We start from the raw sequence: 22,553 nt of genomic DNA, 5'->3' as shown, positions 1-22,553 counted from the left end.
CCTTTCACAGGTTGAACTATAGTCTTGTTGAGAAAAAAAAAAAACCAGATTCAGGAAATAACTTAATGTGTTTCACTGACTTTGGTTCTCAGTAATTTGAAAATTAGGGCATTTATTTAAGTGTTTAAACTTTGACTTGGGATCTTATCTTTAGCCACTTATTTTTAAAAATCTTAGACCAGATCTTCATTATATAGAAAGCCTTCTGACAAATTTTAATGGGATTACATACACTAATATGAGACCCTACCATGTAAGTGTTGTCTATACACTTTCAAACAATTTTCCCCTGTTTTATAGCTTCATTCTTTTAAGAGGTGCAATCTAAATAAGACTAGTATGCTGATTGTGTGTGCGGGAGCACTGTTCTTCCAGTGCCTTAAATTTATTTGGTTTGCTATCATTCTGCATTCAGATTACACTTTTTGTGACAAAATAGTCAGGAATATCATCTGTATACAAACGGATTAGTTGTATTAGTAAAAGTTAAGCATGTGTTTAGTGCTTTGCTGTCTAGGGATGGATTACTGAGTCAGGACCTGAGAGCACTTCCTGGTGCACTGAACAGTCAGTTTAGCAGTATAAACAACAACAAAGCAGGCAGTGGTAAATGGAAGACATTAAGAAACCTAAGGCTCTATTCTACTTTTATATCCTCTTTCTTTTCAGCATACAGATAATTTCTCTTCTCTCCTTCCCCTTGTCTTCTTGGGTTTTTATTCATTTGCCTCCCTGCTTTTCCCTCTTGCCTCTTCCTTCTGTTTCTCTCTTTTCCCTTTTCTGTCTTCTCCGTTTCTCTCTCTTTGCCCCAAAACGCCGATATCTTTGCCCTGGTCTACACTGGGGATGAATAACGTAGCTGAAGTCAACCTACTTAGATCGACTTACCATGGTGTCTTCACCACAGTGAGTTGACTGCTGCTGCTCCCCCATCGACTCTGCCTGTGCCTCTCGTAGCACTGGAGTACAGGAGTCGACAGGAGAACACTTGGGAGTTGATTTATTGCTTCTAGTCTAGATATGATAAATTGATCCCCGTTGGATCAGTCGCTGCCCACCAATCCAGCAGGTAGTGTAGACATACCCTTTGTTTCTGAAGAATATACCTGAATGCAGAATACCATATACTCTGTAGAAGGTAGTCTTCTCAGCAGCAATGGTAAAGTGTGCTACCAAAGCTGATGGAAAACATAATATGGATAAATTACTTTTTCTTTATTTCTATTAATCTGTCCAGTCAGTTTTACATACTGTATAACTATTTGTAATACCTACTAACCTTGAAAAGTTTATTAATTTTAACACTGACAGGAACCATTGTAGTTCTTGGTTTATTTTAATCGCACACAAAACAATAATGCCACACTGATCTACTTTGTAGTTAATGGAGCTGGATGAAATTGCCAATGAAAATTTAAAAGTGGAATATTCACTGTCATATCGAGAAGCTAAATTAATCTGGGAACACCTCAAAATGTCCAACCATGCACAAGGCAGACTGATGAAAGGATAATTTTAGCCAGTAATTGGAACATATAGTTGAATTCTGGATGATGGGATTGCTATTGGTAGGATCACTAGTTGGAGAATTAGACATATTTTTAAAAAGTGAAGATATAGATTAAAAAAACACATAAAAAGAGGCCCTGTATAAAGCAGAATTTTGTAGCCAGTATTGCAGCTGACATAGTGGTATATACTTGCCCAGAATTTTGTTTTATTTTTGTAAAAATCAGTGTTCATTATTAATCACTGCTGTGCAATTAACACTCCAAATGCATATCTTTATTTCATACAAGATGAAATCCACTCCACTTGCCTAAATCCCAAATAAGTCACACTCTATCTAGGTGAAGGGTAGCATGGTTAGGAAGTCAATTCCACTTCTAAATCAAAGCCAGGGGGTGGCGCTGCTTTTAGGCTCCCTTCCCTTTCTCTTTAGCTACCTGTCTGCTATTTCAATCAGTATAATCTAGAATAACAACTACCGTTTGACCATAGCCATTGTGAAGAGGCTTGGGACCACTAAATATAAGTAAACATATACCCCATGCCTCATCACAGCCCTTTCAGCCAGCTTACATGGAGCTTATGTGGAGACACTTTCTATGTTTTGGATGCTGTGCTGGCACACCTGGGTGGCAGCTCCACATATGCTCATCCTGTATAGCTCATATGCAGGATTTAAGTGGTACAGAGAGGTTGCCCTGCTTCTCCATACCAAGGAGAAATAATATCTTGAAAAATAATCTGATGTTATGAACTACAGAGTCTGCATAGAATCACCAGTCAGATCTGGTCCCCAAATAAGCACCTGTTAGCATTAGGCTTTCCTACAGAGTTCCTGGCTTGTGGTTTATTGAGTACTGTTACATTCATGGCACACACACATAGAGAAATTAGATTAAAAACATACATTTCTCTTGCTGGAAGATTGCAGCATAACATTACTTTGTATTCCGAACAATAACAGCGAGGAACCCCAAAGGAGAGAGAAAAACAGGCTGTTCCCTAAAACAGAGGCACAGATCAACTCACTTTACTCTAGGCTGGCTGTCTGCAGACTGTCTGCTTCTTGACACGGAACACATACTTCCCCATAGGCTGCAAGCAGGAGCAGGACAAAAACAAAACCTGAAATTTAAAGTGACAGCCTACAGTTTTAACACAGTTTTCAATACACCACAATTTCCATACATGGAAATAACTTGGAATGACATTGTGGGAACTCTTACAGCATGTTCGGAGACTCCTGTTTGATATTTTCATGCGGGCTCTCCTTTGACTATGAGATGTTTGGCTGATGGCTGCCTCTAGTTAGATTTCCAATATTTTAATTTTACCTGGCTGATGACAGGAATAGATGTCAGTCAGCTATAAAAGGGGGTTTAAAGAAGCAGCTAGCCCTAAAACTTAGCATAAAGGAGGATGGGAAAATGACCCCATTGGCAAGTTGACTAGAATGTTTTATTTTTAAAAGTTAGGCATTTGAAGATAAGCCTAGTATCTCTCTGTAGATGTGAATATGAAGGACTCCTGGGTCTTGGAGTTCAGAACACAGTGGTGGATTTCAAGTTAGAAAAAAATGGAATCATGCACTGCAGGCATCAGAAAGAGCCATATCCAAGAGAGAGAGAGAGAACAGAATTTTTGTAAATGCCTTTATTATTCTCAGCTTCCAGACATGAAAATAAATTACTTTGAATGTATGTAACCATACTATACTAATACTATACTAAAAACTATACAACACTATACCATATTGTACTAAAAATACTAAATATAGCAATTGGTGTTCTTTGTGTGTTTTAGAGCTAATCCTTAATTTGAAGTTAAAATTTACAAGAAACTTTTTTTTTTAATGAGAAAATGCTGATTTGCACAAGTGTGACAGAGTTGAATTCTTACTGTGGTAATACATTGGCTCAAGATAATACCATCTGGTGTTCCTATTTTTGTTGATTTATTTTTCAGTTTATAGGCTCCATATGTTTTATGAATATGCATGCATGGTAATATGCACTAAAATGTAGTAAAAATTCAAGATAGTGTTAATCCTTTGATTGTTGATGTCCTTAAATGACGTACTGTTTTGGCTGATAAAGTAGAAAGAGGAAGGCAGCATAAGGTTTAGGATCTAAACATAAGGAGTCAAATCTTTAATTTATCACTAAGAGTAAAACTGCAATGCAGTAATAAAATAATTGAAAATTAAAGACTGAAAATTATTTAGGCACAGTTCTCAAAACTATGTAATTTTGAATTTAGTACAGAATTTACAAAATGCTGTTGCTCATCAAGAAATTATTTTATCTTTGTTAGACACATACAGACATTTAATTACATTACAGTGTTTAGGGTTTGTATCCTGCTGCAGTTGGGACCTTTGTTATTAACACAGGAAAAAGATAGGACCCTATGTTCTTCAAAACATAAAATGTCTTTTTGACAGTAGTTCATCATTTTAGCATGGGAACTTCCCAATTTCTTTAGGAACATTAGAACATAAACATAAGCATCATGCCTTATGCTCTCCAATTCTTGTGTTATAAAAAACAATATACCTCCTTTATAGTGGAGAGATCAAGAAGGTGATAGAATCTGAAAAACTTTTACAAAACAGAGCTGTGTAAGCTAATATGTATCATGCCATCTAATCATGAAAAATATATAACTTATAAGGAGTATGAATAGAAATAATCACTGCACAAATATAAAAAACTTGGGCACTCATGGAGGAAGAAGGAAAACACTACATTGTTACACATGTGGCAGAATCTTAGTAGAGAGCCAAGACCTATAAAAATGTGCAACAAGACTTTCCAATCCCTTGGCAATATAAAATGAAGTGTAGCCCTCTCCACTTTTGTGGATGGCACTGGCTGCATAAATATTCATAGAAACAGTAATATTTTGGCACAGTATGGTGCGGCTTTTTTTCTGCTAATGAGTTTACTTCTGTCTGTCTTATCTAATTAGGTACTAAAATGACCTCCATCACCATATTATATGAGAGCTTTCCAGTAATTAAAAATAGGAGTAAGAGTAATAAAATATTTATCCCCTGCCCCCCCGACTGTAGGTGAAACAGCTTACTTAGTTCATAGGCCATTTGTTTTCTTGGTGTATGGGCGTAACTAATTATTGCTCACGACAGCATTAATTTACTATAAGTTTTCCTTTGTAGCTTAGGGTTGTGACCAACTCACAATGCAATCAGTGGAAGTCTTTCCATTGACTTTATTACAAATTAAATTGAACCTTTAATTAAACTCTAGAATGCTACTGTATTTATTCTAGAGTTTAATTAATTAACCCTTAATTAAACTCTAGAATAAATACAGTAGCATTTTAGTTATGTCCATATTCCTCCAAAGTTACCTCAAACCACTTCCTATATTTTGTTTTGGAAGTGCCTATGGAAACATCCTACTAACAAGTCATAAGTTTTAGCTTATGTGTAGAAAATAAGAGGCAGGTTTAGTTGCTGCATTTTTAAGCCAATCATTGAAGCTGTAGAGCATATGACAACATTGTTTGCTACATTTTGCTCAGTTAAAACTTTATTCAGCAAAAATACAAAATAAGAGATTAAACGTGTATATATGATTAGCCCAGAAGGACATTTGTTTATAAATGTGTTCTGGGTCAAACAAGAAAAGTTGTGGATACTGATTTTGGTGGTGGAAAGCTCAACCTTCACTTAACAAAGTGAACATTTCAGTGTTATATTATGCTATCTACTATCCGTTATGTCTCAGTAAGGAGTTTAAATAAAGAGAAGAATAATCCATGTCCATTGTAAACCTCAAGAGCAGGCCAGTGAAGCCAGAGCAGAGGATATTTTTTCAGTATTGACAATAGCATGGTAGAAACCCATTCCACATTGCCTGAACATGCATGGTGAAATCTCACCAGGTCATTTGAATAATCAGCTTAGGAAAGTGGCTGCAAAGGGTAAGTAATGAGGTAGAAAGTTTAAGTGAAGGGATTTTCCTTCAGAAAATATGATTAGCCACTGAGGATGCAGATCTTAGGAAGCTTTTGAAGCTCATAGAAGCAAATTTTGACTAGATCAAAACTTTAATTAGCAACTAAATAAGAAGGTTGCTATATAACAGTAAATCTATCACTTGTTTATAGTTCTGTTGGCCCCAAGAATAGTGTGAACAAGTTCACTGGAACAAACAAAAAAATTAGTTAACTAAATGTTTACTTAAACAAATTGCATTTACCTAAGGACTTTGTAAATTCCCCCCACCTCACCTCTGAGGCTGGCTGTTTATGCTGCATTTTAACTCTAGTAAAAGTGCAACCTTCCATCCCTTAGCAATCAAACTATCCAGAATTATACACAGATTTCCCCAGGGTATTGGCATATAAGTGTGAGGTTAATTGTTGTTTGATCACCTCCACAGCTCTCCTGGCAAAATTCCCCTAATACAATTAGTTCAGCAATCATTTATGTAATACTGCTAGAAGGACTGGGATAGGTTTATTTTGACTTTTTTATTAAATAAGGTAAATTTGGTGTTTTATTACTGAAGAGCTTCCTAGCGGCTATAGTGAGCGTTTGTCCTCAGCCCTGAGTGTGCACTGCCACATAGCTGTACTATGCAAAAGGGGATGCACAGGGAAGGGATTGTGATCCAGAGAGTTACAGGTCTTTCGCTCTGGGATGAAATAATTTACAGTAGTTCTGAAAAAAAGGTACAACGTTCTTCCCCCATGGCACTCAGTGAGTTCTTCTGGTTGATGTGCTCTGGGAACTTGTGTAAGCTTGTCTGCTTGCTTGTGCAAGTCACTGGTCAGCAGGTCTTATGTCCCTCTTTGTGCCTCACCTACAGAAGATGTGAAAAAGATTGTTAGAAAAATTTCCATCAAAACTATTTTAAAACAGAAGATTGGGTTTTTGTCAAAATGAGAGTTTTCATCAAAACATTTAACTTTTTGTTAGAAAAAAATAAAAATAAATCAGTGTTAATCTTTTCCAACCAGTCGTTGACATTTTCTGTAAACAAACAAAAATATTTCTTGACCAGCTCTAACTGTGAGTCTGTTACAGCCATGAGCTACAGAGCTTGGCTCTTCAATTCATGCTATGGAGATACAGGGAGAACTTAGGCATCTAGCTGCTATATCAAGCACTACAGTACAACATTTAGGCACCACTGGCATTCACAAAACCTCCCCTCTGCGGCCACCTACTCCTGTAGGTGACTAACATCTCTAGGCACATAAGTTTCCACTGGCAAAATCTCTAGGCACCTAAAATTTTATATGCACAAAGCTACCTAAGTCCTGACAGTGCTGAGCAGCTCGGCACCTAATTCAGCTGAACCCCAGTGACATTCACAAATTAGGCATTGACTTGGACCCAGCGGCAAAATCAGCACAGATATGCATGGAATTAAGTGGCAGTCTGCAAATTTTATTACACTTTAACACAAAGGAGGGGTGCTACCTGCGCATTACTCATACATTCCTATACTAGGCACTTACTTGGTTCCAGTGCAGAAGTTACAGCATTCCTTACCATATAACCTATAACACAAAGTAAGTTCTCCCCAGGATTCAGCTCTGAGTCATAGCACTCCCTCTTCCACCCCCACAAGGGGTACAGAGAGGGTGCAGTAGGGTGGGGACATTGGCCTGCATGGGCCAAAAGGAACTCAGCCTGCAAGGGCCACAAGATCTGATCCTATCACATGACCCCAAGGCCTAACACCAAAATCCCAGGACTGTTACCTTTGGGAACCGTTCGTTTTAGTCTCTTACCCTCACAGGAAACTGTGACAGGGAGCACCAGCAATCTGCTTCCTTCCCAAACATGCCACCTGGTATCAGAGCACCGGCTTAATCTAGGCCTGCACATGCTGTAGCCATATGTCAGCACTTCCATCTGACAGGTGTATGCCATCATCCCTGACAACTTCCAGCCGATTGTAGCGGATGTCCCTATGTGTTATCACTGAACCCTTATCCAGGAATATCTTGGTGACCCCCTTATTTACTTTCTTTGTAGCCTTGTCCACATAGGCTGGCTCTCCTCCAAGTCCTTGCCTGTCAGGGAGTGCAGAAGTGACATGAGCTGATCCCACTGCATGCCTCTCCTGGATGCAAACAGCATCAGCTCAAAGCTAAGCTGAGATCCCGCTGCCATTCTGGCTGCTCTCTTGTGGGCACAATGCACTGTAGGGTGCCCACAAATCCAAACATTGCATATGCTCTGGGTAGCTTCTGAAACAAACAAGCACATTGGGTTAGTTACATTTTGCCATTCCCTGCTATCTTTTCATTGGTACAGATGTAAATCCTATAACACCTTGATTTTCAGGGCCCTGTAGCGTGCACCTGCTGCAGGCAAAAAACCCTGTGCAGTCGCTAACATCGCTGTGCTGATACTGAAGGAATGAGTACTGAATTTATATGGGTCAAGGTTTTTCTCGGTACCATGTTGAATTGGTACCTTGCCAGGAAACTACCATCACCGTGTGTGAGCAGCAGGCCTGGCTGCAGGCTCTGGATTTTTAGTGAGGCTCTTGTTGCCTTTAAAGGGCACAAGCGCTTGTCTTCACATTCCTTCACTACCTCATAAGCCCCTCTTCCCTTCTGGTTTCATTGAGTACCTTAAGTGCAGAGACACCACTCGTGTAGATACTGTACATCTCTTATGCTTAATGCACGTTGGGAACTGTCCACAGCTGCCATAGGAGCCAATTTATTCACTCTCAAAGCCCTAAGGAAGGCAACAAAAAATGGTTCCTTGAATAACATGTCCTCCCTCCCATAGCTACAGCCTCAGCAGAGCCTTTGACAGCTGTATAAGGGCTTTCAGTGTTATGGGTAACCTGACATCCCTCTGGCACCCTGTCCTCCTGAACCACCCTTCTAAGAGTTTATATACTATGAAATGCCTGCACAGGTCTGGGATACGTCCAACCTACTCCAGAAGGACTCGTCCACTAGTTGGCCAGAGATAGTGGAGGGACCCACCCACAGAAAGTCTGAGGCACCACATATTGTACCACCTGGTGTGTATGTATAGGTCACCCACAAGGAAGTCTTGCCTGTGCCCTAAATTCTACAAACTCTGACTCGATGGCCTTGTAGGAATTTAGAGTCTGCAGAGGAACCGAGTACTTGACTAGTCCCCCAGCTGTCATGAACCAAAGTCCAAGAGTTTTTGGGACACTGGCCATGGATCTCTGCTGGCCAATGGGGTGAGTTTCCAGAATCTGCCATCCTGAAATTGAGAGTGCATCGGCAAAATCATTATCCACTTCTGGGACATGCACTTCATGAACAAGGATGTTAAACTACAGGCAGTGTACAAGGAAGGCCCTCATTGTCCCTTACTTAAGCAGTCTTAGCCAACTGTCCGTTTACAAGAGGGAGAGCAGATTGGGTTGTCACACTAGAAACAGCCTTTTTTGTTCTGAATGTTTTCTCCCCAACTAGTGACTGCCACCAGTATAAGGGGGGAAAAAAACTAGAGGAAGGTGATGTCCCCTGTGATATCCTGAGCCACCCAGATTCTGTCTACCTTTGCGCACACCACTCACCTTGAAAGTAGATGCCAAAACCTATACCTCCTGAGGCATTGAATTGTTCCTGCAACTCAATCTTTATAAACTAGTCTGAACACATAATGAAACTCCATTTAACCCTTTCAGGAATATTTCCCACACTTCTAAGTCTTTCTTCATTTCCCTGATCAACCTGATAAAATAGTGGGGGTTTCGTTCTAGAGGAGGCAGATGCCAGATGAGCACAAAGTGCCTGACCAGGAGCCACCACACGACATGCCAAGTTTAGGTGCCCCATGACCACCTGTAGTTCCCTCAAAATAATTTTCTTAGGAGATCTCAAAATGGCAATCAGTGGCCTGCACAATTCCAACTTCTCTGTAAGCAACCTAGAAATCCTGAACTATGCCCAGATCGATGTCCAGGTATGTTAAACTATGGGCAGGGCTCTCTGTTTTTTCTGTGGTGAAGGGAAGCCCAAGGCACTTGACTAGGTTCTGAAATTCCTGAAGCATGTACTCACAGTTGCTTGTTTCTAATCTTCCTGCACATAAGAAGACATCAAGATTGTCATGAGACTGACCTATATCATACAGTGCTTTATCACCCAGTCCAAGATGGAGCTGCATCTTTCCAAAGCGGTACATGACACTGAGCATGGCTTTATCAAAACAGTAGTGGCCTTTAAACTGAAATCTAAGCAAGTTAAAGACCCTGGGATGCACTGGAAGCAAGTGGAATGCAATTGATGTCGAATTTTGCTAACATCGCTCCTGGGCTACATTCCCTAACCATCGCTACTGCAGCATCAAGTGATGAGTATCTCACCGAACACAGCTGGGGTCAATATAATCATTTTACTGATGAGCCTGGGGGTCGGACTGGTGATGGATAAGCTTATATCCCCCCTTCACCTTCTTTGGTACCACACCCAGGAGGCACATGCAATTCTGGCATTGTAATGTATGGGAAAGGACTTGCCAGTCTCCCTACTGCCATCTCCCAGGTAACCTTTGCCCTTTTTCTATGCTTAAAGCCTTTAGAGGACTTCAAGTTCCCAGCCCAAGAGCTGAACCTCTCATATGGGATTTGAAAAGAGTCCAAAAATCCATTTCATAAATAAAATATGGCTTTTTCCCCCCTGGAGTAGTCCAGTAACAAATTCCATAACCCTGTATCTTAACTGGAGAAAAGAACCTTTTCTGTGGTTACTGCCTCCCTGGGTAGCATCTCTTGAAGAACTGGGACCTTGCAGATTCCCTTTCCCACAGCCCTGTTGGAATTGCCCTTCACCCCCGTAACAGAAGAGTGCACTATCCTTCGGCAGTACTTGTAGCTGCCTTTGGTACAAAAAACATTTCCTATCATCAATTCAAAGTACACATTGACTTTCATATGCATATTTTGAAAATGAGGTTTTGTCACTGGCAACCCACTGTCTGTGAATGGCACCTGGGTGGCATGATAAGGAGTCATACGTCCAGCCAAAGTCCCTGGTCTCTCTTATTCCCGGTGTCTCTAGCACCCTCTGTTTAAATTCTCTGTTATACCTTAACTGTTCTATTCCACCATATGTAGCATAAGCCCTCACTATGAAATTCTAATACTTGAGGAAAGAAATACACTTCTTGGGGCTTCTCATACAAAATATACTTGCAAAAGGCTGCCAACCAGTTCAAGAGTTTGTGGGACAAAGGATGGGGGAGAGCAGTTTTCCTAGAGCTGGTTCTGGAAGGGCAGGGCAGCCCAGGGAAACAGAGCCAGGGCCTTCCACAGCAGCCATAGCAGCACCACCTGACCTCCCCACTCTCCTCTTTGAGCAGGGAGAGTGCTGGGGGATATGGCAACAAACCCAGCTCCATCAGGGTCATTCTGTGGCCCCGGGGCTTCCCCCTGCCAACAAGTGCAGGAATGGGGGAGAGGAGGCCACGGTTGCAGGCCTGACCAGGGCTACACCGCTTTGGGTCCTGGCAACTCTAGTGGCCCCTGTCCATGCAGCCTTCAGCCTCCCCATCACATCCGCAAACAGAGAGGCTGGTGGCATCAGTATGGAATTGGTTTCTATGGGGACTCCTTCTCAAACACCAGCCAGGAGTCTGCATGGACAGAGGCAACTGTGGCCTTCTCTCCCCTATCTCTGCACTTGTTGGCAGGGGGAAGTCCGGGGGCTACAGAATGGCCAGAGCCTACAAGTGGTGGAGCAACCCCTGCAGTGGGGCAGACACCCACACACACCAGTGCAGATTTTCTGTCCCTGGGGAGAGGGGTACCATAATCCTTACTAGCCTCCTTCTGAAGCTTGAAGACTATTGTTGTGGCTGCTGGAAGCTGGTGAGTAACCCTTTGTCTGCTGGAACAGACAGGAAAGAACTGGCATATGGCACCTGTGCTGGTGTAAATCCTCGGTGCTGGGGAATGCTGGCCAATCAGAATCCCTGTCTCCTTCCTGGAAAATGGACACCAGAGACTGTCCGGGCAGCAGCTGCCTATTGTTCCTTTGCTAGTGTCTCCATCCCTTGCTACAGGGACTGTCTCCCTTTCACTGCCAGCCACAGCAGGTTCCCCAGCTGTCAATGCTGGTGGGTGGGATTTTCTTCACTTGTTTGCCTGCAGGGCCTGACCCAATATGTGTGCTCAGAGCTCACCTAATAGCACACCTCCTGAGCTCAGCCCCTCACAAAACACATGTGATGGTAAGGTGGTACTGCTTGTGCTTCCTTTATATCTAATTAGGCTGATGCTTGGAGCCCTAAGCTGGCATATTGCCAACCCAGGTTCAAGTCCCTGTTCTGAATCAGGCAGAGAAAGGATTTGAATCAAGATCTCCAACATTCTGGGTGAGTGCCCTAGTCACTGGGAGACTGGATATAAGGGTGGCACCACATTGTTACCTCCTCCTTTGTTTTGTTTTGTTTTATTAGAAAGGGCTGGCCAGGCTTAGTCATCTAACTCCAGGTGCGGGTTCATGGCTGCTAATCCTGAGCAGAGATAGGCATCTACCATAAACCTGGAGTTAGGGACCAAACTTCCCTTGAGGAGTTCCACTTAGACTACATCTCTCACCTTGATATTCCTGCAGGCCAGTTTACATGACTTTGCTCAATGTGCTGTCTTCTGTGAATCATTTTTTTTAGATGCCTAATTCCCCCAATACATTGTATAGGGAGACTGGGCATCTAACTCAGGATTCTGAATTCCAGTAGGCAGCAGGATGCCTAAAAAATTAGGTGTTTCAACACACAATTCCTCTTGTGAATTCGATCCTCATACTGTCAATCCCTGGCATGGTGGGCATCACATGGGGTGGATGGAACAGTAGTAACACAAAGGCTACATTCCAGAAGGGATTCACAACTCTAATGTGGCTGCACATGGACTGGGTGGCCTTACATGTCTGTGTAGCTCTGTTAGGGCCAGTGACAACCTGCTCCAACATTATTATTCCCCACCTCACCCCCATTTTCTCTGCAGTAAGCATTTACCTTTCAAGGTCTCATGTTCTGAGAAAGGAGGACTTAGATTTAACTCCCTTCAAAGGTCATAAAATCACTGCTCAGCAAAAAAACACAACCAAGGAATTGGGTACAGCTGCCTACACTGTCATTCTCCTAGCCACTTGTACAGTACTTTGGCCTCTGGTTAATCCATTTTAATTTAAAATAATGAAAGAAAATGTCCCAACTCTGCAGCAAGTGCTACCTAGTCAGTGGTTGGGTTCACTCAAGGCTACCAAGCTTTTCAGTCAAACACTATAAGAGAAATTTCATCCCTGGAATAAGGAACTCAAATAACACCTTGAAAATGCAGCATTATAATAGAGAAAAATAAAAATCTAAGCCTGTTACTTTACGGAGAGAAATACCTAGACACTAGTTGCCTCTTTGACCATGTTTTCTGCAAAGCAAGGCATTTTTTACTTCATTAATATTTTTCCTAAAAGGTAAAACAGGTGCATAATACATGCTTGGTTCAGCACATTGTATATGCATATAATTCATAAACTGTCCTAGCATTACTGTATCCATCCTGAAGTGCTGGAATGACATTGTTAATTTATCTATTTCTAAAATGTTAATATTGCTAGTAGTAGAATTGCAACTTGTCTAGGATTTTAGAAATTTCACTGACTTAATTTGTATATAGAGAGAATATTAGCTTCCCACAAAACAAATAATAAAAAGAAAGCACACAAGCAGCTCTGCAGCAGTGATTTTTTTCCTCCCAGAAGTATATAGGGGAAGATGATCTCATTTAAGGCCTCTACAATACTAGTGGACTGATGAGGTGGAGAGAGCTTCCTATATTTGTTTCTTGCTTTGTTTTTTTTTTTTCCTCCCACAGATTCCTTCCATCATTCTTTTTTAATTTTGGTGTCAGGGACAGAAACTTGATTTTTGTAGCACATATAGTAATGAGTGCCTCTCAGAAGGTGTACAGATCAGGGTTAGACAATTAAGTAACCAAAGGTTTGGGATTTGTATCAGATGCATACATTAGAGGAATCTTTGAATTCTCTGAAACTGAACAGACTTTCTAGGACAGTGGTTCCCAAACTTCTCGTGTCGCGCCCGCCCTTCCCAGTAATGGAATCTGTCCATGCCTCCACTCCATTACTGCACAGTAGGCTCAGCAGAGGAGCTTGGGATGAAGGCGCATCTGGGGGATGAACTAGAGATGGGGGAGGAGCTGGGGCTAGAGGCAGAGCTGGCCTGGGGGCAGAGAGGGAATGAGGGTAGAGCTGAGCTGGATGTGGAGCAGGGAGCATATTGAAGCTGTGGCTTGAGCCGGAGCAGGGGTTAGAGCGGAGCTGCGACTGGGGCCAGAGCGGGGATGGGGGCTGGCTCAGGCCCCACAACATGATCCCCCAAAATCTTCCTCTGTGCCCCCTAGGGAGGTGCACCCAGTAGTTTGGAGACCACTGTTGTAGGGACATTTCTGGCACATCTGCTTCCAGTGATAGTTGGGGGAAAAATCTTAAAAGCTGCCTTTCCTGTATGATATTTTGTTTCTTCCTGATCTAGTTATGAGTAAACACCACAATTACAGTCATTTCAGAACCATAAGGCTTCAATATAAGAAGTATATGAACATTCTGGGTAATGTTTATTTTTCCAAGGAGCACTGGCCATTGATAGCTGTATAGCTTCTTTTCTCCTCCTCCTTTTCTCTGGTTGATTGCCGGAATGGAATTCTGGGGCAGGAAAGCACTGGAGATTTTGAGCATAGCCTCTTTATAATTTTTCTCTGACTAGCTAATAAAGCTCATTGCTGTGCTAAAATGTTGGAGGTACCTAGCTCCTGGCATAGGAAGAAAGCAGCCATAACATGCCTAACAGAATTAGCACTGTGGTTTCCACTGCTGTAGCATTTCATAGACTTAAAATGGGGGTAGGAGGTAGCTTTCACATCTGTGGAATCAAAGATGATGATATAATTTAATGGTCTGTCAGCCTTGGAAGTTCCTTTTTGCTGGATTGACCCCGATTGTTAATTAATATTACCGTTTTTATATGTGCTACTCATGGACATTTGTTTGGTAACTATGGTGAACTGTAATTTAAACTTTATAATTAATAGCTAGATTATTGCCATGATTGAAATGTCATCAAGCCACTGTAAAGTCTTAATTATAAACTCTCAGTTTGAATTATGTTGACTCTAATGTCGCTTTTTTTTCTTAAACCACATGCACTCAGTTGTATCTGAGAAAAATAATACTTATATTTACAGCTACAAAATGCTTTACAAATCCTTAGCTACTCTTTATAACATCCCCATGAGGTTCGTAAGTATCCCCCTTTTGCACATGGGAAATTTGCTCCACAGAAAAATCAAGCGACTTGCTCAAGTTACATAGGTCAGGTGTCAGCTGGAATTGATATTCAGCAGGTTCTACCATGTCCAGATCAGATATTTTAAAGACTCAATCCAAGCTTCTGTATATCCTTTTCAAAATCTATAGTTATATTAATAAGGTCAAACTAATAAGATATATTTTAAAGTAGTGCTTTCTGATTTTCTGTTCTTGTCTATAGGATGATAGACTGTATTTATTATACTAAAATGTAATAATCACTGTCAATGTTTACAGCACATATATAATTTTGCTTTTTTAGGCTTTGATCTTGCATTGAGCTCTGTGTGGGTGGCCCCATGTGCCTTACAAAGTTTACTGTAGGCTTGGGGCCTAGAATATTGCAGGGGGTGGGGAACCTTAAACATCTTGTTATAATAATAATAACTTTAGGAAGCAGTGTGAATTCTGTTTTAATAATGGTGATGATGTTAATCTACAACCCGTAAAATCTCCGTTATTATATTCTTTCTATCATTTTGTTTTTAGCTCCATGTGGTGGGCATTTTTCATCTCCCAGTGGAGTAATCCTCTCTCCAGGCTGGCCTGGGTACTATAAAGACTCCTTGAATTGTGAGTGGGTGATTGAAGCTGAACCAGGACACTCTATCAAAATTACATTTGAAAGGTCTTGACAAATGTTTTTCTTATTTGATATATTTTTCCCAATTTTACCCATAACCAGGAGTTATTTTCTGTGTCATAAAGTTCATTTACAGTTTGACTGGAATGGTTGGGGATTTTGCCTTATTGGGTGGGATTTTTCAAAAGCAACAAAATGCCTTTAGAGCATAAATTCTGTTGGCTTTTAATGGGAATTGTGCTCCTCAGTCACTGCACACCTTTTGAAAATCCCTCTTTTTGTTGTTAATTTTAGCCTGTCTGCCCCAATTTAAACTTTTCATGTATCTAAATATGTTAATTTTTTGCTGATAACATGTTACTACTGTTGAACTATGCATGCAAGACCTTTTCTTTTCTAGGGATGTTTTATTAATTTTGTTTTTTTTTTATATAGTAAAAAGCCTCCAGTTATGGTTTAATTGTTTCTAAAATACTGATTCTGTAATGGGATACACATCAAGCATGGGTCCTGTTAAATTTGATCTAAAATGATATTGTTTTTGTTTGACAGTATTGGTGTTAAGAAGTTGGACTCTGCCATAGCAAAGGTCTGTTTAATAAGGAAAACCTTAAGGAAGCTTGAGTGTAGAACTTATAAATTATTTATTAGCAAAATTATTTAAAATTTTACATAATTCCTTCCCTTAAAAGAAAAATATCATGTTAAAATACAACACTTTTCAGACCAAAGAACCTATTTTATGTCTGAATATGAGCCCACCCTTTAGGTTTTCAGTTTCTAAACTTTCCAATGAACATGCAGGGTGAAATCCTGATTCCTCTGAACTCAGCGGGGCCAGGATTTCCCCCACTGTGATAATCATAAATAAAACTAATAGGTCAGATAATAATGTATCTGTGCACAGAAGATACCTCTGTGAGTGGATTTCCATGCTCCCACACAAAGGTGCAGAGGTCAGCTCCTTCTGCATTACTGGTTCTCCCAGATCCCAGAGATATAGCCCTCTGAGGAACATGGAATTCCACCTGTTGACAGGTGGGAAAAGCAGAGCTAGTACTTTACATCCATTGCTTCCATTCTCTCCCAACAAGAGGAAAAGAAGCTGCTGGTAAATCGCTCATGCCTTTTTAAAAAAAATGCATTAAAATAAAGCAAAAATAAGCTTTAATTCACAAAAAATGCCATTAGCTCTATTACATTTTGTCAAATGTGTGGACTTGGCAAGTGGGTGCTAAACTCTTTCTGTAAATTAATCTTAAATAGCCTAGCTGGTAAGCTGATAATAAAGAATGATTTGTGGGAACATTTGAATTTATAAGGCACAAATATCCTGTAAATAGTTTTATGATGATTTACATGATACATGTTGGCCATCCAATTAAAATACATGGGGCTGGAGTCACAAAAGGATTTAGGCCCCTAACTGCCACTTTAGCCACCTAATCCCACAATAAGGCACCACTGGGACTCACAAGACCTCCAAGCCTTGCAGGCACCTAAAATTGCAGTGCCCCTAAATTTTTGCAGTAAAAACTCCCTAGCTGCCTGTATTCCTGCCTCTGACCACATGCACTGCAGTCCCATGGCAGGTGTCTGGATGCCTAAGCCTCAGAGGCATGAAGAACTGAAGAAGATAGGTGTTCTTCTGCCTAACTTGCTTGTGGCGCCTGATCCAGTAAGTGTGTTCAGAACTTGCATATCGGATCAGGCCCCTATAGATGAACTTACATAAAATGGCAGGTTCTGGGGGAAGGGAAGGATGACTCCTTCCTAACTTTCAGGCTAGTGTTGGGTAATGGTACTCACCTGGGATTTGGGAGACCCCAAGTTCCAGTCCTCCCTCCACCAGAGAGAAGAAAGCATTTGAACTTGAACCTCTCAAGCGAGTTCAAGCTGTTCCACTGTGGATAATTAATTAAAAAAAATAAACAACAAAGCACTGGGATTGGATCTTGAGTTTTCCACCTCCCAGGTGACTGATCTAACCACCAGGCTACAAAGTCATCATATATGCATGTTCACTTTCTCTCTCACTCTCTTTTTTCCCCGATGATAATTTCATTAATTTAGCCATAGTGGAAGAGCTTCAACATTAGGCCTGAGAGAGAGGAAGCAGAAGAATGATAATGTAGTCTGGTGCTTAGAGTACTGTAGTGGGATACCTAGGAGTGAGGGTTCCTCATCCAGTTTAAAAAAAATTATTTATCCACAGTGGAACAGTTTCAGCAGGAGAGACTGAAGGAGCTTCCACCCCCGCCCCCATCAGACATTCCTATTAGTCCACTGACTAGGATCCTCATCTGAGGGGTGGCAGATGCTAGTTCAAATCTGTCTTTAAATAGAAGATTATTTGAATTTGGGCCTCACCAGGGCCGGTGCAACCATTTAGGCAAACTAGGCAGCCGCCTAGGGCGCCTAGTGGTTGGGGGCGCCTAAAAGTCCCCTCAGGCGAGGAGGTGAGAGTGAGCTGGGTGGGGGCCACAGAGGTGTGCCCGCAATAACGGGGGGGCGCACAGGGGACAAGCTCCGCCGCCGCAGCTCACCCTCTTGCTCGCCTCTCCGCTGAGCACACAGCCCACTCTAAGTCTCCTCCATCAGCGCCGCAAGCCTGTGGGGAGGACTTAGAGAGCACGACGTGCTCAGTGGAAGAGGCGGAGCCGAGTGGCTGGGAGTCTACTCAGCGAGGTTGCTTCCAGGAGGGCTCCCCAGCAGGTTAGCTGCCGGGTGCGGGGAGGGGGAAGTCTCCGGCAGGGTTAGCTGCCGGGGGAGAGGGGAAGTCTCCCAGGCAAGGGTTAGCTGCTTGGGGAGCAGGGAGGGGAAGTCTCCCAAGAGGTTTAGCTGCTGGGGGGGGGGGAAGAGGGGAAGTGTCCCCATGCAGGTTAGCTGCCGGGGTGGGGGAAGGGGGAAAGTCTCCCAGGCAGGTTAGTGCCGTGGTGGGGGAAAGGGGGAAGAAGTTCCAGGCAGGTTAGTGCCGGGGTGGGGGAAGGGGGAAAGTCTCCCCAAGCAGGGTTAGCTGCCGGGGTGGGGGAAGGGGGAAAGTTCCCAGCAGGGTTACTGCCGGGGATGGGAAGTTTCCCAGGGGAGCTGCCATGGGGGGCTGGGGGGAGAGGCGGTAGCATGTCGCGTGGGCGGGGTAGGCTGCTGCGGGGGGGGGCTCCCCGGGTGGGGGGGCTGAGTTAGCTGCCTTGCGGGGGTTGGGGTTAGCTGGGGGGGTGCAAGGTGGAAGTTTCTCCTAGGGCGCCAAACTTCCTTGCACCAGCCCTGGCCTCACACATCCCAGGTACACTGACCACTGGACTAAAAGTAGGTGTTTAACACCAAGAGAGGATTTGCAGCTGAGAATCCCAGGTGTAGGGAGCTCCCTGACTCTGAGAGAGGTGTGAGGCTTAGCACATGACTGTTAGCTTGGCATTTTCTATAGTCTAGTTTAGGGAAGGAGCTGCCTAGCATGTTGGCTTTTGTGAATCCTAGTGTAACGTGCCTGTCTCTCCCCATTCATTTTATAAGGTGTCTAGATGCCAGACTTAAATTTTGTAAATCCCGCAGATTTTCTAAGCATCTAAAAATTATGTCTTGTGACTCCGAGCTTGCCTTACTTTCTTTGTGAGTTAAGCCTGTGCTTGGTATCATATAATGGCAAGCAATTTGTTTAATCTGAGTAATGTACATAAGAACACTTTATATCTGGGGCCATACTGAGCCACTTTTGGTGGGGGGAGGAGGGGGCAGAACTTGCCACTGCAGTCAGTGGAGAAATCTGCTTAAAACCTTAATGTCTAACATTATTTGTAGTGTTCTAAACCAGAGTATATTGGAGAGATCACTTGAAGAAGAAAAAGAATTGAGTGTAAGCATCCAGAATTACTGCAAAAACTTATACACTTCCTTAATTTAAACAAGTGAGCAGACCTCTAACTTCACTGAGCTTTAGTAATCATACTAATTTAATACTAATTAAAGTACAGGTAAATAAAGTTAGAATGCAATTACTTACCAAATACTGTAAACTCTATCAGTTCTTCTCTGCTGATTTTATTTCATTTAAGTGAGAAGACGTTTTAGAGTTATCTGTCATGATTGATTTGCCATTGTGATGCTGTAGATAAGGTTATTTACTCATTCTTTTTTTTAAACAACAAATATAATCTTGCTGAAATTTCCCAGGTTTGGGCTTGGTTCAGAAGTTGGTTTTAGGAGAAAAAAATATAATAGGGATTTTTTATTTATGCTGTTGAAAAGAATATCACAATACACTTTCCTTTGTCAACTTTTTTTAATGTAGATCCAATTTTATGTTTTTACTCATGTGATTATTCCTTGTTCATGCAAATAATCTACCAAGGTCATGTTTACTTAAAATAAAGCAATGGGATCATTTGTGTAACTGCTCATTAGAACTGGGCAGGAAATGGATTTCCCATCCTGAGAGAGTTTTTGGGATTTGAGGAAAAAAATGTCCTATCCCAATCTGACCACCTATTTTCCTTCCATTCACCTGTAATATTGGTTGTATCACTCTCTTCAGTGCAGAAACCAAGAAGTCTGCAGCTTAGTTTCTTGTGACCCTTTTTTTTATTAAATATACAACCATGTTATTTTCCCCCATTTTTCAACCTTTTCTACAACTTTATATATTTTATGCAAATATTTGCATTTCAGTTCTGTCTTCCAAGAAAGAGACATGCTGCTTTAAACATTCATTGGTATAATATTTAAAGATATTAGTTATGGGTTCTTATGGCTTTGAGAGGGATAAAATATATATGGTTTTATTTAGGGGGTCTAAAATCTTTAGATCCCTCTAGATTGCATCTTCTACATGGGAGGGCACTGCTTGGCAATACATATTTCCTGCAAAAATAAGCCACCTTAACCTTTCAGCTTTTCAGCTTGTCACTTGCACAGTGGTTTCCATTCTCACTCGACATCATTCTGAATTCATTCCTCTTCCTACGGTTTCTCCTTTCCCTGTGACTTTGAAGATCTATAGGACTCAGCAAGTCTGATAGCCTTGTAGCTGTACCCCCGAAATGCTTCTGTCTCCAAATATCCTGGCATAAATATCTTGGTAAAAATTAGAATAAAGAGACATTTGCAGGCATAGAAAATCCATGAATTTTCTGGTTTTAGGTCTCCCAGTAGATTTATTTCATATTTTATTGTGTTTTTATGAATTTCTGGTCTCTAAAGATTCTACTCCTTCTGGTGACTGTGATAGCTGTGACAATGAGATATGTTGGGTTGCTTTTTTTTTTCCTTTTGAGTCTGCACTTAGACAGACTGACTTGAAAGAATAGCCGTGAGAAATGTGAATTGCCACTCTTCATCTTGTGGCATTAATCTTGAAGCCTAATTATGACAATTTAAATGCCAGTGCTGCTAATCATCTCACTGCTGATCAGCATACCAAACATATTTGACTAATGAGATTATTCACTATTTGCCTGGACATACTATATTGCTCAAATCCTGAGATTGCATTGATTTGATGGGCTGTCTCTTAAAAAAAAGGCCCCATGTTGTGAACGTACATGTAGTTTAATGTTTGATTGATTTGATTTATTTTGTTTGGGTAGCTGAAATGTTTGCTACCTCTGAAAAAATGAGATTAGAAATGATGTTTGTTTTCTTTGTTTAAATATGTTGGACTCCCACAGAAAGGCTTATGGGATATTATGAGTCTTCAGTAAAACTAGGCCCACTGGCAACACAAGTTTTTCAGATTAACTATCTGGACACTGCTTAATTTCTAGGAGGTTTAATGTTTTGTGAAATGTCATTTTTGAAGGATTAGGAAGGAGTCATTAGAGAGGACTCTACCAGGAGCACAAAGGGGGTTTTGGCTGACTTGACTGACTTTCCTGTCAGTTCCCAGACTCTTTCTCAGATAGGAAGGTAACAAGCAAGGGAATATGAGGTGTGCCAAGAAGTCAGGATGTGGGTGGTGAAGAAAAATTACCATCAATACGTGACTGTGCCCTCCAAGCACAAATGCAAATTAATCCCTTCACCTGCCTAAAACTTTCAAACAAAAACCCCATAGACATTCCCTCCTTCACATATTCCCCATCCTTGTCACACAAACTTCTTTCCTTTTTCACACCTTCACCTTCACCTGGATACACCTGTTATCAGGTTTCCTATAGCAGCAATCACCCTCTTATTTTAGTCACATTCTTTCTTCTTCTGGGGGTTCAATTTTGCTCTCATGCTTATCTGATAGTTTCTCTGTGGAGAAGAAAAGAAACCCAGGCAGGGGGCTGTACAGAAATTTTTTTCCTCTGCCTTGTTGTATGTGTGGCTAGGGAGAAGGGAACTGGAGATGCCTGAATGAGGTGTGATTTCTGGTATTAGGGCTTTACAGATCAGAATCAAAACCCAAAATCAAGTAAGAATCTAGTGTGGCCTCTAGAGAGCAGGTGTTTTATGTTATAAGGAACCGTATCTGCACTATCTCACTAGTCCTTAAGGGCAGAGCTATGCATGGGACCCCAGGTACTCCACGACACAATGGGACCAAGTGCCATGTCAGTGACTCCTAAACTCTGCAGCATTAACCTCTAAATTCTGTGGGAATGTTAATTTGTTCTATTTCCATAAAATATCATTCATTCCCACTCTCCACTGCCTCACAAACATACACAGGAATGACTCATAGTTGAAAATATTCCTTGGTGTAAAATTTCTCAATAATTATTTTCAACCATGATTTTTAAGCCCCACTAAGTTCTCTAGGCAACTCAGCTCCAACCCTTCATCTTTTTCTGTGATTATGTTTTCCACGCAGCCCATCACAGAACCTCCTTCTCCAATTGTATCCTGGGGAGGATGGTAGAGTATGTAGCCTGTTTCATTGAATCATCTCCCTGGCTCCTTGGACTTTGGCATCTGTACAAACAGTTATTAACAGTCACCATTACAACTGGTTGGGCAGGTATTTCTCCATGCTTAGGGAATGACTGGAATCTCAGATACAGTGGTGTAGTAATTTTTGATGGCTGCTGACCTTTTAATGTCAATCAATATACAGTGCATTGCAATACACTTGAGAGTCTGTAAATTGCAAAAGCAGCAGAGAATCCTG

At 41.5% G+C, this 22,553-nt stretch overlaps 1 protein-coding gene across 4 annotated transcripts in view; it reads left to right on the top strand.

The window, feature by feature from the left end:
• Window positions 1–22,553, top strand: part of CSMD3 (CUB and Sushi multiple domains 3) — a 1,318,842-nt gene that overhangs the window by 824,764 nt on the left and 471,525 nt on the right. For all 4 annotated transcript variants that reach the window (XM_075063193.1, XM_075063192.1, XM_075063195.1 and 1 more), the window contains one exon: window positions 15,373–15,511. In XM_075063193.1, coding sequence (XP_074919294.1) covers window positions 15,373–15,511 — 139 coding nt within the window. The remainder of the gene's footprint in view (window positions 1–15,372; window positions 15,512–22,553) is intronic.

Source organism: Chelonoidis abingdonii, chromosome 2 (assembly GCF_003597395.2).
Source record: "Chelonoidis abingdonii isolate Lonesome George chromosome 2, CheloAbing_2.0, whole genome shotgun sequence".
Taxonomy (NCBI): domain Eukaryota; kingdom Metazoa; phylum Chordata; order Testudines; family Testudinidae; genus Chelonoidis; species Chelonoidis abingdonii.
Note: the sequence above shows the minus strand (reverse complement) of the source record. Positions and strands in the feature narration are given on the sequence as shown.